At 38.8% G+C, this 17,115-nt stretch overlaps 1 protein-coding gene across 1 annotated transcript; it reads left to right on the top strand.

Annotated features, from left to right (window-relative positions):
- Window positions 1-875: 875 nt before the first annotated feature.
- On the top strand, window positions 876-17,115 carry LOC149460239 (interferon lambda-3-like). The gene is made up of 5 exons (XM_089679873.1): window positions 876-1,016; window positions 3,439-3,516; window positions 13,062-13,205; window positions 13,315-13,395; window positions 17,026-17,115. The coding sequence occupies exons 1-5, from the start codon at window positions 876-878 to the stop codon at window positions 17,113-17,115; spliced, it is 534 nt and encodes a 177-aa protein (XP_089535999.1).

Genomic DNA, 17,115 nt, shown 5'->3' on the forward strand with positions numbered 1-17,115 from the left:
TCGAAGTATGTGCAGCTGGCAATTTTATTAATTCTCTCATTTATTGTGAAGATTTTTCTGAGAGCACGTATCTCTGTACCAAAAAATACTCAGGTGTATTCAGTAAGGCAGTGCAAAGATCAATGATGATGGGCAGTAACTTCTAATAACAAGAAGTCTTCTTTCAATGATCTAGATCTATTGAATGAATTAGTCACTATAAGTTATTGCCCTTTCCATTGTGCATTGATATGAATCATTTGCAGTCTTTTGAACAAGAGTGGGCTGACATAATATATGTATAATGTAATCATAAATACCAGCTGAGGTTGTATAGTTGGATGAGAAAATAATCAATTTGATACAGTTGGTTTTTGAATTTTTGTGTAATTTTAGTCCTTAGACAGTGCTAGAAGAGGAGAGGGCTATGACGTGAAAAGAGAAAGGGGGCTATGATGGAGAACTGACTTTCATGGAATAGTCAGATTTTCAAGCAAATTTAAAGACAGATTTCTAGTGAAGAAAAAAATTATTTATGGAAAAAAAATGTGATTTAAAATAATTGGCTTTTCTGTACTTTTACTTGCATTCTGATGACAGGGTCTCTTTAATAAGTAAAACACACATGTCTGATCCTGATATTAATACTCAGCAATCTCATGGAAGAGCATTTATTTTGCATAGGAGATGTTGTGTGGTAGAACGGGCAATGACCTACAGTATATAATATGGCACTGCATAAGCAATTTAGGGTGTTCCTGATGCTAACATTAAAAATTAACATTTGCCACAAAAATTGATTTGAAAAGAAATTGATCCCATGTATGACCGCTAACTCAAATCATATGTACAGGTGCTTGCAGACAAACAACAAGTACAGAACTTACACCATCAATATGCACATCAGACTGTTGGTCTTAACCATTCTAATTGCGGTGGTGAGTGGACGTCCTCACGGGAAGCCATGTCCATTGTCCCGCTACTTATCCGTGTCTTCTGCTGATATGACAATTCTCAGACAACTACAACATGGCCATGTAAGTATTTAGACCAGACTATAAAGGGGCTCATTTCAAGCTTTTGTCTCATAACATCAATCATTTCAGGCTAAAGAGTGACATTTACAATCTCACTGTCACATTTTGTAAAACAGTGCAAAGCACAGCAACCAACAACCAACAAGATATCACTTTATTGCATTCATATAATTGACAGCACACATATTGGTTTGGTAATGCATTTATGGTTACTGCACTTACATTTACTAATTTTTCCATTCATCAGCTTACTCCTTTTATTGTTTTGGAATTTGTTATTGTATTTGTCAGAAACCACTCTGTAAATTAAAAATGAACATTTTGACAGATTTAAACTCTAGTGCACTTCTTCTAGCCACTTACGTATTTGGAATTAACCAAACCCATCTTCCCATCAAAATTAGATAAAATTGTACATACAGAAACATGAGGGGTTAAACTTTAAAACGTTCTCTGTAATCTGTAAATAAAGTAGGAATCTAATGTGATGTTGAAGAAAACTGGTAGAATCTACTGTGTGTTTTTCTTTTCTGATTGAAAAGGTGGAGCGTGCCACCTCTCTAGGTAGGGGCATACATACTATTTGTGTATACCTTGCAGCTGAATAATAACCTCCAAAAACTATAACCATTTATACTACATGTGGATCAGATGGGACCCCTCCCACTGTCTTGTAGACCTTTACTCAGCTCATTCATTAAATCTGTAAATCATTAGACAGTGATGTTTTTTCTTGACCAGTAGTTGAGTGAAGGAGGAGTCCCCAAAATTGATATTAGGCAGTTTTGTTATTACCCTTATTGGTCTGCTAGTGTGTTAGCATGTGGGTTAGCACCCCCTTTCTGAACTAGAGGTCATCTTAACTAACTGGGGCCCCATAAACCAAAGTAAATGCCCACCTTACATTTCCTACCAGTAAGTCTTGTCCTGGAACTGTTCTGAAGGCCACTTGGGAGTGACAGCACTAAGCACCATCTCTCCCATCAGCATTTACCGATGCTCATTTCCATGGTGGATTCTTCTCACAGGCTAGGAAGGGTGCCACATCATTACTCTTGCAAGGCCTTGCTGTGCCTTGGTTCCAGGCCAGGTCCCTAGGATCAACTATGTGCTGTGGCTGAGGACCATTATAATATTAGCCCAAGCGCCCAGGGGGGTGCATGCTACCATCTAGGCCTCCCACCTTGAGGACTGTCTTTCCCCAGGCCACCACCACTCCTATCCCAAGTTGGTTGCTTCCCTTTTTTTCCTTACATTTCCTGCCAGTGATTCTTGTCCCAGCACCAACTCAGAGACCATTTGGGAGTGACAGAGCTAAGCACCTTCCCTCCCAGCAGCTCCTAGCAACACTCACTTCCATGGATTCTTCCATGGATTCAGCCTTGCTGTATCAGAGTTTCAGGCCAGGTCCGTAGGATCAACCCTGTGCTGGGGCTGAGGACCATTATAGTAATAGCCCAGCTGCCCAAGGGGGTGCATTCTACCACCCACAAGACCACACCATCAAAACTGTCTGTCTCCTGGCCACCACCACTTCCATTCAAATTTGGTTGCTCCTCCTTCCTTTTCTCATCTTCACATTACTCTTTTACCCCCAAGTATCAGTATGCAGTACTAAAACTTCTTCTCAGGAAACACAGACCAGCCCACACATTGCAATTGAACAGCTTTACTTTGAAATCCAGTGACAGTGCATCAGTCCAGTTAATGGGATAACATTTTATATAGTTACATAGTTAGTCTGGCTGAAAAAAAGACAAAAGTTCATCCAGTTCAACCATAAAATAAAAAGTTATAATCCTATACCCACAGATGATCCAGTGGAAAGCAAAAAAAAACAGTAAAGCATGATCCAATTTGCTCCTGCAGGGGAACAAATTCCTTCCTGATCCCCCAAGGGCATTATCTCAATGCCCTTATACAGTATATAGTTGCTGTGGTGCACATCCCTTCTGTATGCCCTGTACACACCACACAGAAAATTGTCCAAGTCCATGCCCATCATCTCCTTGAAGGGTCCCACTAAAGGGTACATTGAACAGCCATCCGCCACAACTACAATCTGTCATGTGTAGTCCTTAACCACAACTGATTGACTCCAACCTTCTTCCTGAATTTATAACCCCCAGCCAGACCAGACAAGAAGTCACACAGACAGGAGAAAGTACATTGCAGCAAAATTATTCAACTGTTTTACCGCCTACAAGTGTTTCTAGGTTTCAGCTAAAGTCAATGCAGATGAAATGTGTTATGATGACATTATTTGGCTCCATTTTTCATTTTGCCTTTACATTTTCTAAGATTTCAAATGGTCAGCTTCTGAATGTGGACCTGCCCTTTGTATAATGACACCTGCACTGTGTATATGTTCACATACTGTATGGATCAGCAGAATCCCAATGAAATGTCATGTGTTTTATAGGAAAATGCCATGTCCATTAAGGCAATGAGCTGCTACAGAAGAATGTTGAGATACAAGCCTTCTGCGTGTGACCTCACGGTAAGAACTTATTAACAATGATGTATAAAATATACTTGCTGCATACGCTTTCAGATTTGTTTTAATAGGATTGTTCAAAGTTCAACCCATAAAATTCTAATTGTAATATGTTCTGCAAAAATGAATGAAAACATAACTGAATGCCATAAGCTACACAGAGGGAAGAAAGAAAGAATAAGTGAGAGAAATAGGGAGAAAGAAAGGAAAGGGCAGTAGGGATGAGTGGAAGAAATTGTGCTGAAATTTATTTTGCGGCAAAATTAACAAATTTGCTGAAATGTTATCAAAATTAGCCTAAATTTTAACCATACAAACTGCTTAGTGGAAATTTGTTTTAAAAAAAAAAATCACATGACTTTGCTTTCTACCAAAACCATGTGATTACCATGGCAGTGCTGACCACGTGGTTTTTTTTTTTTGATAAGTTGTCATTTTATTTCTTTTTAGATGCACTTTATATACACCTTGGAAAAAAAAAATTTCTCAAAAAACATAAAAAAAATTCACATTTTAAAAGTTTTAAACACATTTCTGTATGTTTCTGTTACCCTCAGGAACCATTTAAAGCTCACTGAACTCTTAAAAACCATGTTGCTTCCAATGCATTTCACCTTTCTTATTGTCTACAAAATGTTTTGCAAAAATGGAGAAATTACACAAAACATTCCAATTTTTGCCAAACTTTTGGTGAGATGAGATGCCTTTTTACTTTGTAGCAAATGTTGACATAGTGAGATGCTTTTTCTTCTGTTACAAGGCTAATGGTGATTCTAGCTGTATGAATGCACTTGTAACTACACAGTTGAGTACTGTCTGTGATACTTGTTTTTCAACATTTGATATTTAAGTACCCAGTTTTTAAAGTCTATCAATTTTTCTTAAATATTAGGATCTGCAACAACAACAATCTCTAAAAAAAAATCTTTGTCTTAACATTTTGCTAAACCTCCATGTTTCAGTACAGCTTGGGCCCAGAAAAAGGGGGTAGACCTCAAAGCTTGTTCTGAAAATTAACTATTAGTACATATAGAAAAAAAGATCACAGACAGTACTTAGCTTTGTTTTCCCATTATACAAAATAAGCATGGGGAGTTATAACCCCTGTTAAAGTGAAACTAAACAATATCATTATTCTCCAAAAATAATCCATTCACATCCACTCCTTTAGGGCCCTGTAATCTATTTTTCATTAAACTGTTTATTATTGTGTTTTTCTGTATCCTTGTAACATCCTCTGTGAGCTCCTGAACCTCTCCTTTACCGGTCACTTCAGTTTGTTTGGAAAGAGCAGTGCACATTAGTTGTAGTCATTTACACTGCTCTATGCACACTTTAAATCCCATAGTCCATAGTTCAAAGTCCATCTCCATAGCAAGTAAGAGACAGTGGCTATGTTCCTAAATACAGTGGGACCATGGAGAATGAACATAGCCACCCTCTAACAGGTATTAGGATCACAGTAACAAAAAAAATAATTTGGAGAGTTGGAGGAGGCTGGATGGCAATAGAAAGGACTTTCTGAGTTAGGAATACATAGGCAAATATATATTTTTTTCCAGAGTTGAAATTTTCTGCTGTGTCTCTGCTTTGGGGAAAGTGTCTTCTACCTCTCAGGGGGTCTCCAAACTTTCTAAACAAGAGGTCATTTTACTATCTTTAGTGGGGGGCAGAATGTAGCCAGTGAGAGTAGAAAATGTCCTAGAGCTAGTGGGTGTAAACAACATCTTGGTGGTCAGTGAGAGGAAACTCATCCAATGTGAGGGAATCCTTGGTTATCACTACGGTCACCAGAACTAGTGCTCCAACTGGAAGATCTCTTCCCCTCTATTACTGTTATGTTGGCAACACAAAATGTGGGATTTTCTTTAACTTTCAGTGACAATGGTTGTGGGGAGGTGCAGCGTGGTGTGTTGGCAGTAAACACTCAGAGTCCAGTTGCAGAACTTGTATTAAATTTACAGTTTGAACTTTATAAACAGCCAAGTAGGAAAACACCCAACCAGGAACACTTACAGAATGCAACAGCGATGTGTAGCGGAGCAGGGCTCACATGTGCCAACAGCATCTGTCTTGAGGTGCGGAATCCAGCCTGGCCAGTCTGCATCCAAATTGAAGGATTCTAGGAAGGATGGCATTTCCCTACCCTTTCCCTAGTCAACTGGAAACTCTCCCTACTGCTAGACACTGTCCCTGACAGATGGGTGACCTGTCCCTGCACTCACTACCACCATGTAAAAAGCACGCTAAGCCTGGGATCTAGGGTCTTAAATACACACTGCCTGTTCCAAGATGGCCACCAGAGTTACGTGGGGCGCAGCATCCAACTGGTTATCTTCCCCAGTGACCCAGGAAACCATAGAGGAACCGTGTTCCTCCTGACTTCCTCTCCCTCTGCAATGCTGCTGCAGTTGAGCTCCACCCTCAGTGGAGAAAGCAGATTGCACCTGCCTACATGGTAAACAAGACAAACAGAGAGGGTGAATATCTCTAATGGGGGCACAGACAGCAATAAAAAGTTTAAGATTTTTTTGCTGGCCATGCTGGGTGGAACTTATATTCTCTATTTGTTTTTGATGATCACTGTCATTTTGGGGAAATACAAAATTGTTTGGTTGAACAGTAATAGAGGGGAAATCTCCTATTGGGAACATCTGTTTTCAGTTACGAATAGAGATGAGCGAATTATTCAAAAATTCGATTCGGCTGATTCGCCGAATTTGAGGAAGAAATTCGATTCGATGCGAATTTATTCGCTACGAATTTAACTTATAAAAAGGGTTTCTAGGCTTCAGAGAGCCTTTAAATTAGTGCAGAACACTGTACCTTTAATTTAAATGCCCTTGGAGATGAGGAAGGAGAAGGAGAAGGAGAAGGATGAGAAGAAGGAGAAGGAGAAGGATGAGAAGAAGGAGAAGGATGAGAAGAAGGAGAAGGATGAGAAGAAGGAGAAGGAGAAGGAGAAGGAGAAGGATGAGAAGCAGGAGAAGGATGAGAAGAAGGAGAAGGAGAAGGATGAGAAGAAGGAGAAGGATGAGAAGAAGGAGAAGGATGAGAAGAAGGAGAAGGATGAGAAGAAGGAGAAGGAGAAGGAGAAGGATGAGAAGAAGGAGAAGGATGAGAAGAAGGATGAGAAGAAGGAGAAGGATGAGAAGAAGGATGAGAAGAAGGAGAAGGATGAGAAGAAGCAGGATGAGAAGAAGAAGAAGGATGAGAAGAAGGAGAAGGATGAGAAGAAGAAGAAGGATGAGAAGAAGAAGAAGGATGAGAAGAAGAAGAAGGATGAGAAGAAGGAGAAGGATGAGAAGAAGAAGAAGGATGAGAAGAAGAAGAAGGATGAGAAGAAGGAGAAGGATGAGAAGAAGAAGAAGGATGAGAAGAAGGAGAAGGATGAGAAGAAGAAGAAGGATGAGAAGAAGAAGAAGGATGAGAAGAAGGAGAAGGATGAGAAGAAGAAGAAGGATGAGAAGAAGAAGAAGGATGAGAAGAAGAAGAAGGATGAGAAGAAGGAGAATTCCAAGCCGGCAAAAAGTGTATCTGCAGAGCTCCGCTATTTCTTAGCGGAGCTCTGCAGATACACTTAGCGGAGCTCTGCAGATACACTTAGCGGAGCTCTGCAGATACACTTAGCGGAGCTCTGCAGATACACTTTTTGCCGGCTTGGAATTCTTCTTATTTTCATCCTACTTCTTCTTCTTCTTCTTCTTCTTCATCCTCATCCTCAGAAGAAGAAGAAGAGGATGAGGATGAGGATAAAGAGGAAGAAGAAGAAGAAGAAGTAGGATGAAAATAAGAAGAATTCCAAGCCGGCAAAAAGTGTATCTGCAGAGCTCCTCTATTCTGCAGATACACTTAGAGGAGCTCTGCAGATACACTTTTTGCCGGCTTGGAATTCTTCTTATTTTCATCCTACTTCTTCTTCTTCTTCATCCTCATCCTCAGAAGAAGAAGAAGAGGATGAGGATGAAGAAGAAGAAGAAGTAGGATGAAAATAAGAAGAATTCCAAGCCGGCAAAAAGTGTATCTGCAGAGCTCCGCTAAGTGTATCTGCAGAGCTCCGCTATTTCTGACAGTTCTCTGACATTCACTCCATACAGCGGTTGAAACATTGTATCTATTTGTTTCCATTTATGGAAACAAATAGATACAATGTTTCAACCGCTGTATGGAGTGAATGTCAGAGAACTGTCAGAAATAGGCTATTTCTGACAGTTCTCTGACATTCACTCCTCAACCGCTGTATGGAGTGAATGTCAGAGAACTGTCAGAAATAGCCTATTTCTGACAGTTCTCTGACATTCACTCCATACAGCGGTTGAAACATTGTATCTATTTGTTTCCATAAATGGAAACAAATAGATACAATGTTTCAACCGCTGAGCTCTGCAGATACACTTAGCGGAGCTCTGCAGATACACTTAGCGGAGCTCTGCAGATACACTTTTTGCCGGCTTGGAATTCTTCTTATTTTCATCCTACTTCTTCTTCTTCTTCATCCTCATCCTCATCCTCAGAAGAAGAAGAAGAGGATGAGGATGAGGATGAAGAGGAAGAAGAAGAAGAAGAAGAAGTAGGATGAAAATAAGAAGAATTCCAAGCCGGCAAAAAGTGTATCTGCAGAGCTCCTCTAAGTGTATCTGCAGAATAGAGGAGCTCTGCAGATACACTTTTTGCCGGCTTGGAATTCTTTTTATTTTCATCCTACTTCTTCTTCTTCTTCTTCTTCTTCCTCTTCATCCTCATCCTCATCCTCTTCTTCTTCTTCTGAGGATGAGGATGAAGAAGAAGAAGAAGAAGTAGGATGAAAATAAGAAGAATTCCAAGCCGGCAAAAAGTGTATCTGCAGAGCTCCTCTAAGTGTATCTGCAGTGTATCTGCAGAGCTCCTCTAAGTGTATCTGCAGAATAGAGGAGCTCTGCAGATACACTTTTTGCCGGCTTGGAATTCTTCTTATTTTCATCCTACTTCTTCTTCTTCTTCTTCTTCCTCTTCATCCTCATCCTCATCCTCTTCTTCTTCTTATGAGGATGAGGATGAAGAAGAAGAAGAAGAAGAAGAAGTAGGATGAAAATAAGAAGAATTCCAAGCCGGCAAAAAGTGTATCTGCAGAGCTCCGCTAAGTGTATCTGCAGAGCTCCGCTAAGTGTATCTGCAGAGCTCAGCGGTTGAAACATTGTATCTATTTGTTTCCATTTATGGAAACAAATAGATACAATGTTTCAACCGCTGTATGGAGTGAATGTCAGAGAACTGTCAGAAATAGGCTATTTCTGACAGTTCTCTGACATTCACTCCATACAGCGGTTGAGGAGTGAATGTCAGAGAACTGTCAGAAATAGCCTATTTCTGACAGTTCTCTGACATTCACTCCATACAGCGGTTGAGGAGTGAATGTCAGAGAACTGTCAGAAATAGCCTATTTCTGACAGTTCTCTGACATTCACTCCATACAGCGGTTGAAACATTGTATCTATTTGTTTCCATAAATGGAAACAAATAGATACAATGTTTCAACCGCTGTATGGAGTGAATGTCAGAGAACTGTCAGAAATAGCGGAGCTCCGCTATTTCTGACAGTTCTCTGACATTCACTCCATACAGCGGTTGAGGAGTGAATGTCAGAGAACTGTCAGAAATAGCCTATTTCTGACAGTTCTCTGACATTCACTCCATACAGCGGTTGAAACATTGTATCTATTTGTTTCCATTTATGGAAACAAATAGATACAATGTTTCAACCGCTGTATGGAGTGAATGTCAGAGAACTGTCAGAAATAGCGGAGCTCTGCAGATACACTTAGCGGAGCTCTGCAGATACACTTTTTGCCGGCTTGGAATTCTTATTTTCATCCTACTTCTTCTTCTTCTTCTTCTTCATCCTCATCCTCTTCTTCTTCTTCTGAGGATGAGGATGAAGAAGAAGAAGAAGAAGAAGAAGAAGTAGGATGAAAATAAGAAGAATTCCAAGCCGGCAAAAAGTGTATCTGCAGAGCTCCTCTAAGTGTATCTGCAGAATAGAGGAGCTCTGCAGATACACTTTTTGCCGGCTTGGAATTCTTCTTATTTTCATCCTACTTCTTCTTCTTCTTCTTCTTCTTCTTCCTCTTCATCCTCATCCTCATCCTCTTCTTCTTCTTCTGAGGATGAGGATGAGGATGAAGAAGAAGAAGAAGTAGGATGAAAATAAGAAGAATTCCAAGCCGGCAAAAAGTGTATCTGCAGAGCTCCTCTATTCTGCAGATACACTTAGAGGAGCTCTGCAGATACACTTTTTGCCGGCTTGGAATTCTTATTTTCATCCTACTTCTTCTTCTTCTTCTTCATCCTCATCCTCATCCTCTTCTTCTTCTTCCGAGGATGAGGATGAGGATGAAGAAGAAGAAGAAGTAGGATGAAAATAAGAAGAATTCCAAACCGGCAAAAAGTGTATCTGCAGAGCTCCTCTAAGTGTATCTGCAGAATAGAGGAGCTCTGCAGATACACTTTTTGCCGGCTTGGAATTCTTCTTATTTTCATCCTACTTCTTCTTCTTCTTCTTCTTCATCCTCATCCTCAGAAGAAGAGGATGAGGATGAGGATGAAGAAGAAGAAGAAGAAGAAGAAGTAGGATGAAAAGAAGAATGAAAAGAAGAAGAAGAATGAAAAGAATGAAAAGAAGAATGAGAAGAATGAAAAGATTCTTCTTCTTCTTCTTCTTTTCATTCTTCTTTTCATTCTTCTTCTTCTTTTCATTCTTCTTCTTCTTCTTTTCATTCTTCTTTTCATTCTTCTTTTCATTCTTCTCATTCTTCTTTTCATTCTTCTCATTCTTCTTCTCATTCTTCTTTTCATTCTTCTTCTCATTCTTCTTTTCATTCTTCTTCTTCTTTTCATTCTTCTTTTCATTCTTCTCATTCTTCTTTTCATTCTTCTTTTCATTCTTCTTCTCATTCTTCTTTTCATTCTTCTTCTTTTCATTCTTCTTTTCATTCATTCTTCTTCTTCTTTTCATTCTTCTTCTTCTTCTTTTCATTCTTCTCATTCTTCTTTTCATTCTTCTCATTCTTCTTCTCATTCTTCTTTTCATTCTTCTTCTCATTCTTCTTTTCATTCTTCTTCTTCTTTTCATTCTTCTCATTCTTCTTTTCATTCTTCTTTTCATTCTTCTTCTCATTCTTCTTCTTCTTTTCATTCTTCTTTTCATTCTTCTTCTCATTCTTCTTTTCATGAAGAAGAAAAGAAGAATGAAAAGAATGAAAAGAAGAATGAAAAGAAGAAGAAGAAGAAGAATGAAAAGAAGAATGGGAAGAAGAATGAAAAGAAGAATGAAAAGAAGAATGAGAAGAATGAAAAGAAGAATGAGAAGAATGAAAAGAAGAATGAAAAGAAGAAGAAGAAGAATGAAAAGAAGAAGAAGAATGAAAAGAAGAATGAAAAGAAGAAGAAGAAGAATGAAAAGAAGAATGAAAAGAAGAAGAAGAATGAAAAGAAGAAGAAGAATGAAAAGAAGAAGAAGAAGAATGAAAAGAAGAATGAAAAGAAGAATGAGAAGAATGAAAAGATTCTTCTTCTTCTTCTTCTTTTCATTCTTCTTTTCATTCTTCTTCTTCTTTTCATTCTTCTTCTTCTTCTTTTCATTCTTCTTTTCATTCTTCTCATTCTTCTTTTCATTCTTCTCATTCTTCTTCTCATTCTTCTTTTCATTCTTCTTCTTCTTTTCATTCTTCTCATTCTTCTTTTCATTCTTCTTTTCATTCTTCTTCTCATTCTTCTTTTCATTCTTCTTCTTCTTTTCATTCTTCTTTTCATTCTTCTTCTCATTCTTCTTTTCATGAAGAAGAAAAGAAGAATGAGAAGAATGAAAAGAAGAATGAAAAGAAGAATGAAAAGAAGAATGAGAAGAATGAAAAGAAGAAGAAGAAGAATGAAAAGAAGAAGAAGAATGAAAAGAAGAAGAATGAAAAGAAGAAGAAGAATGAAAAGAAGAAGAATGAAAAGAAGAATGAGAAGAATGAAAAGAAGAAGAAGAAGAATGAAAAGAAGAATGAAAAGAAGAAGAAGAATGAAAAGAAGAAGAAGAAGAATGAAAAGAAGAATGAAAAGAAGAAGAAGAATGAAAAGAAGAAGAAGAAGAATGAAAAGAAGAATGAGAAGAATGAAAAGATTCTTCTTCTTCTTCTTTTCATTCTTCTTTTCATTCTTCTTCTTCTTTTCATTCTTCTTCTTCTTCTTTTCATTCTTCTTTTCATTCTTCTCATTCTTCTCATTCTTCTTTTCATTCTTCTCATTCTTCTTCTCATTCTTCTTTTCATTCTTCTTCTCATTCTTCTTCTTCTTTTCATTCTTCTTTTCATTCTTCTCATTCTTCTTTTCATTCTTCTTTTCATTCTTCTTCTCATTCTTCTTTTCATGAAGAAGAAAAGAAGAATGAGAAGAATGAAAAGAAGAATGAAAAGAAGAAGAAGAATGAAAAGAAGAATGAGAAGAAGAATGAAAAGAAGAATGAAAAGAAGAATGAGAAGAATGAAAAGAAGAATGAAAAGAAGAAGTATTCCAGTACAGCAAAAAGTGTATCTGCAGAGAGCTCCGCTATTTCTGACAGTTCTCTGACAGTTCCAGCGGTTGACAGCGGTTGAAACATTGTATCTATTTATTTCCGAATAAAAACATCTGTATCCTAAATGGAAACAAATAGATACAATGTTTCAACCGCTGTACATGTGAAGGAACTGTCAGAGAACTGTCAGAAATAGCGGAGCTCTCTGCAGGGACACTTTTGCCGGCTGATCGGGAAAAATCCGATTCGCGCACCCGAATTATGCAAATATTCGGATTTGACGCGAATCGAATTTTTCCTGAAATTCGAAACAAATTCCACTTCGCCTGGTTCGATTCGCTCATCTCTAGTTACGAATATCCCTAAAGGTGGGAGATGGAGACATTGAGAGAGATAGGGAGAGAGTAAAGGTTAAGGTGTGAGAGGGGAGTAACAGATAGTGAGAAGGAAAGGGAATAGTGAAGAAGATGGAGGAGATAAGGAAGAGGAGAGGCAAATATAAAGGAAAGAAGAAGAAAAGAGAGATGCAGGGTGAGAGAGAAGGTGAGAAAGGATAAGAGGGAGAACGATACAGGAGACAAAAAGAAAGGGCAGGAGACAAGGAGAAAGAATAGCAGAGAAGGGTGAGCACAGTAGATTCTGTACCTTGCTGCCTTACACATGCACAGCTGCTACCTGCGGAAAGAACACAATCAATATTCAATTGACTTTCGCCCCATTCAGACTAACATAGGATAACAGCACAAAGAGCAACAATTATGTGCAAACTGCAGTAGTGTACATCAGCCAATTATATTTCCCTCTCCATCATATTAGAACAGCCAGAACAGTTGAATATTATGACTAATGGCTAGCTTTGGGTTAGTACGATTTATTACTTTTGAATAAATAAAAATATTTATTGATTGAGGCAAAGTTTCATCCGTTTCAATTACCTCGGCCCATTACACATTCGCAAATATAACAGGCATAATCTCTCAGACTTTATTCTTTTGTTTTGCTGTCTTTGCAGTCAAGTGATAGTCTGCTGCTGACCCTGGAACAAGTATCATTAGCCATCGATGTACTAAGTGACATGTCCACCTATGCTATCACTGACCCTGTAACGCAGGCACTTATGATTTTTCTTAAAATGAAGGATGATCTGATGACTTGTGTAAGTTGACTTAATTCTGTTCTCCTAATGTATTTGTCCATGTGATTGGATGAGAAACCTAGAGAGGAGTTCATGTTTGGCATCACTGTTTTATATCTGTCCCTTACAGAGGGAGTCCATGGAATATAGAAGTCCTGCCTCGCTACAGCTGAAGCCTTGGCTGGACCATTTCCAAAATTTTCAGGAAATGGTAAGTGTAACACACAGGTCACTTAAAGAAAATTTGTAGATGGCTGTCTGAATAGTCAGTGTGGTAGCAGAAGCTTGGACTTCTTTGGGAGCTTCCTAGAAGCTAAAGGGATAAATTAAAGTTTTTTTTCCCCAAAATGTTGGTGAAAAGCAGAAAATATCACTATTTTGGACTCATTTATTGAACTCAATTGGGAAGGTGAAAGTAATTTGGCTTTAATATGGTTGGGATCCTTCCAGAGTCTGGAGCAGCTCTGTGACATCAGATGATAGCAGGCAACAGGCCGCTATGAACTGACTCTGGGTCACGGGAGAGCAGAAGTAAGGGCCCTCCTGTGACCCACAAGAGAAGTATGGCCAATAAAACTTTGGGCATACTTCTATTTTAAATGCACATTGGGCTTTAAATGGCTCCCCAGGGTTAAAAAAATTATGTTCAACTACTCCAAATCAATTTGTATGTAAAAATGGCAACTCGGTAGACATTATTGTATGTTTTTTACATAGAGCAAAATATGCAGCGAAAAAATGTTAATAAGAAAATAATAAAGTAACGGTACAGGTAAGACTCAAATGCACACAAAAGAACACTAACTGAAAAAAAATAAACTACCCTACTTATCTAAAAAAAACATAAAAACAAAGAAAAACAAATTTCACCCAAGCAGCTCATTGATTGAAATTGAGAGTTTCCAGTTTCACAAATAGTTCATCAATGGTGATATTGGTAATTTTGCAATCAAACCAATATTTCCAAAGTCTCTATTCATTCCTACTGAAATGGTTCTGGGTGCCTACATATAGGCAGTAAACTTTTGGACAGATTTTGTATTATAAGCCAGAAGAAAGAGCAATGCTAATGAGCTAATTTACAGTATGCTGTGTCATTAAATGGGATTTAATTTTTCATTTGTGTATAAGGTCGCAGAATCGTGATTGCTTATTGGTTGCTACTGAACAAAAAACATCACTAGGCAACAATTAAAGTCAGTTAGAAGTGACCCACTACTTCTATTTAGGAAACATGTCAACTGTGTTATAGTCAAAACTGGCACCAACCTCTGAACAGAAAGAAGCATTGTTGGATGGGCACCCTTACCATGAAAGGAATAAAAGAAAAAGCAATGTAATGGAAATATAGAGAGGAATGACCTCTCACTACCTGTGTTAGTTGTATCACTTAATTTACTTTAAAGGCAAACTCCTTTCAAAATGTAACATAAAACCTTGTGATGTACTGTATACATTAAGCATGTAGGTAGGCGCAGTTTGTTATCTCCACTGCAGGTGGTGCTCGTCCACAGCGGCAATGCAGATGGGGGGAAGAAGTTGAGAGGAACTGAGTTTCTCTATGATTTCCTCAGGCACATAGGTCAGGGATCCAATTGGATGATCATATTCCATGTGACCCCAGCGGGCATCTTGGGTCAGGCAGAGTCTATTTAAGACACTGATCCTGGGGCTTAGCGTGCTTTTATGCGAGTTGCGAGTGTAGGGAAAGGTTTCCGTCTGGCAGGGATAGTGCTGAGCATTAGGGAAAGGTTCCAGAGGAGTAGGGAGAGTGCAGGAACTATATTTATTTCTTCAGGAAGCTTCCCCTTTGGGTAGGACCAGCCAGGCCACATTCTCCCCCTTGTGGCAGACGCTGTCAGCATCCTTAGGTCTTCGGGCCGCTGCCTCTCTCCGTGAACAGTTGTAAGTGTCACCAGATGGTGATACTTCTATCCAGCTTTGTTTGTACCAGTTGAAATTTTTTTACAATACATTGTTTCTGGCAAATGGGACTCTATGTGGTCACTGCCTGCCACACCACTCTGCACCTAGTCAACAAGCACAGCTGAACCACTCAGTTCTTTTTCAAGCAAGCATTTTTGTATTTAACTAGTCCTCTCTACTTGGTGATCTTACGTAACCTACTCATATATACCTTGATGTATGGAAAGCAGAAAAAAAAATGAAAGCAAGTAATAAGACTTTTCTCCAGGCCATGAAGCAGTCTTATAATTGCCTTGATGTTTAATGCAATTAGTGAAATTAAGAGTAGAGGGAGGTGAAGTTACACAGCACAGGCTACAGAAGCTACACTTCCACTGAACCTGGGAGGTGTTCTCTAAATTTTGGCCACAAGGTGTTTAAGGTACACAGAGCAAGAATTCTGGATTTAGCACTGCTGCAGTTCCTTCTAGTTAAGGTACATCAAAAATTCTACTATGGTAATGGTGAAAGTGAACCTGTGAGGGAACAGGAAGAACTTCCAGTGCATTATATATGTGGATGTTTTACTTGGCTCAGTCAAATACATAATGCTTATGAGAAAATGAGGGTAAACATGGAATACAAATTCAAATGTGTGCACAGTTTTTTGAAAGCAACAGGTTTAAATGGTTAGTTCACCTTTACAAAAAAAACCTACCTATGCAGATAAGGGGTGTCTCTGCAGATAAAATAAAAATGTGCAGCTCTAGCTACAGTTGAATAATGCTCTTGCTATAGATGTAGACCATAGAGGTACTTTATGAAGCATGACTAAAAACTCTCAGAACATTGGTAGGATGTTGCTAAAAGAAGCCAAGTTATTATTGTTCACCTTTACCATCATAGGAGCAAGTTCTCAAGCTCAGTGTTTAGAGTTACTGCCTTAGAGGATACAAAGAGCATGTGAGGAGGTCTGCATAAGAGAAATAGCTCACTCTTGTGATGATGGAGGTAATGTAGTAGTCAGGTCTTAGGCTCAGAGACCAGTAGCTGTAACAGTAGAGAGGCTCCCACTGGTCAGTTGGATAAGTACAAAAGCAGGTCACCCTGATGGATGACACAGGCTCACCAGAAGTGTGGGATCTAAGCACTAACTGGTATTTGCCAGAGCTCCTGATGGTGGAGATGGGTTCTGCTTCACGTTAGTACCAGGTGGTGGTCCTCAGGATTGCTCCACCAGGATGTGAGCAAGCCAGGATCCAGTAGCAGATATATTAGGTAAGGATCAAGCAGAAGCATAGTCCGTAAACAAGCCAAAGGTCAGTAACAGGTTGTTGCAGGTTGGGATCAAGCGGAAGCATAGTTGAGGAACAGGCCAAAGGTCGGTAACAAATGGTAGTGGAGATAAGGACAGCTGAATGTACCCAAAGCAAAATATCGGCTGGAGAGAGCATAATATTCTGGCAAACAAAAAGTGTAAAGTCATTGTTTAAATGGGAAGTTCATGGGATCAGCAAGGAGCTCAAAGGTCACCAGAAACAAGATACAAGGCAAAATTATCCAAGGGATCAGACAGGATGCTATCCAGCATCTCATATGGCTCAGCTAGAAGAGCTACTGCCAGATGAAGCAGCGCTCATGGATTCAGATCCAATCCCAACAGGTGAACAGCAATAACCGGGCCTCACCTAGAAATGTCCTGGGAATTTTCAGTCAGGCTTCATGAGGTATGTAAATGACCTATAGTAAGGGTTTAATTATTTTTAGTCAAAGCTGCACGTTTTTTTTTTTTCATTTAGTGAAATGTATATACATAAAAATCCAATAGATTTCTGTTATATTATTATTTTTAGTTCCAATCAGTGCTTGGAGAAATTATTGAAATAAGATGGTGCACAAAGCAATTATTCACAATTAATTTTATTTTTCAATACAGGTACCTCCTGATTGTGTTCAGCATGCTGTGTTACTTAACCTCATATCACTGAGAGTGGAAGATGTGACATGCTGGGCCCTCAACCAATAG

Source organism: Staurois parvus, unplaced genomic scaffold (assembly GCF_062004578.1).
Source record: "Staurois parvus isolate SC_StPar_1 unplaced genomic scaffold, SC_StPar_1.0 ptg000232l, whole genome shotgun sequence".
Lineage (NCBI taxonomy): Eukaryota > Metazoa > Chordata > Amphibia > Anura > Ranidae > Staurois > Staurois parvus.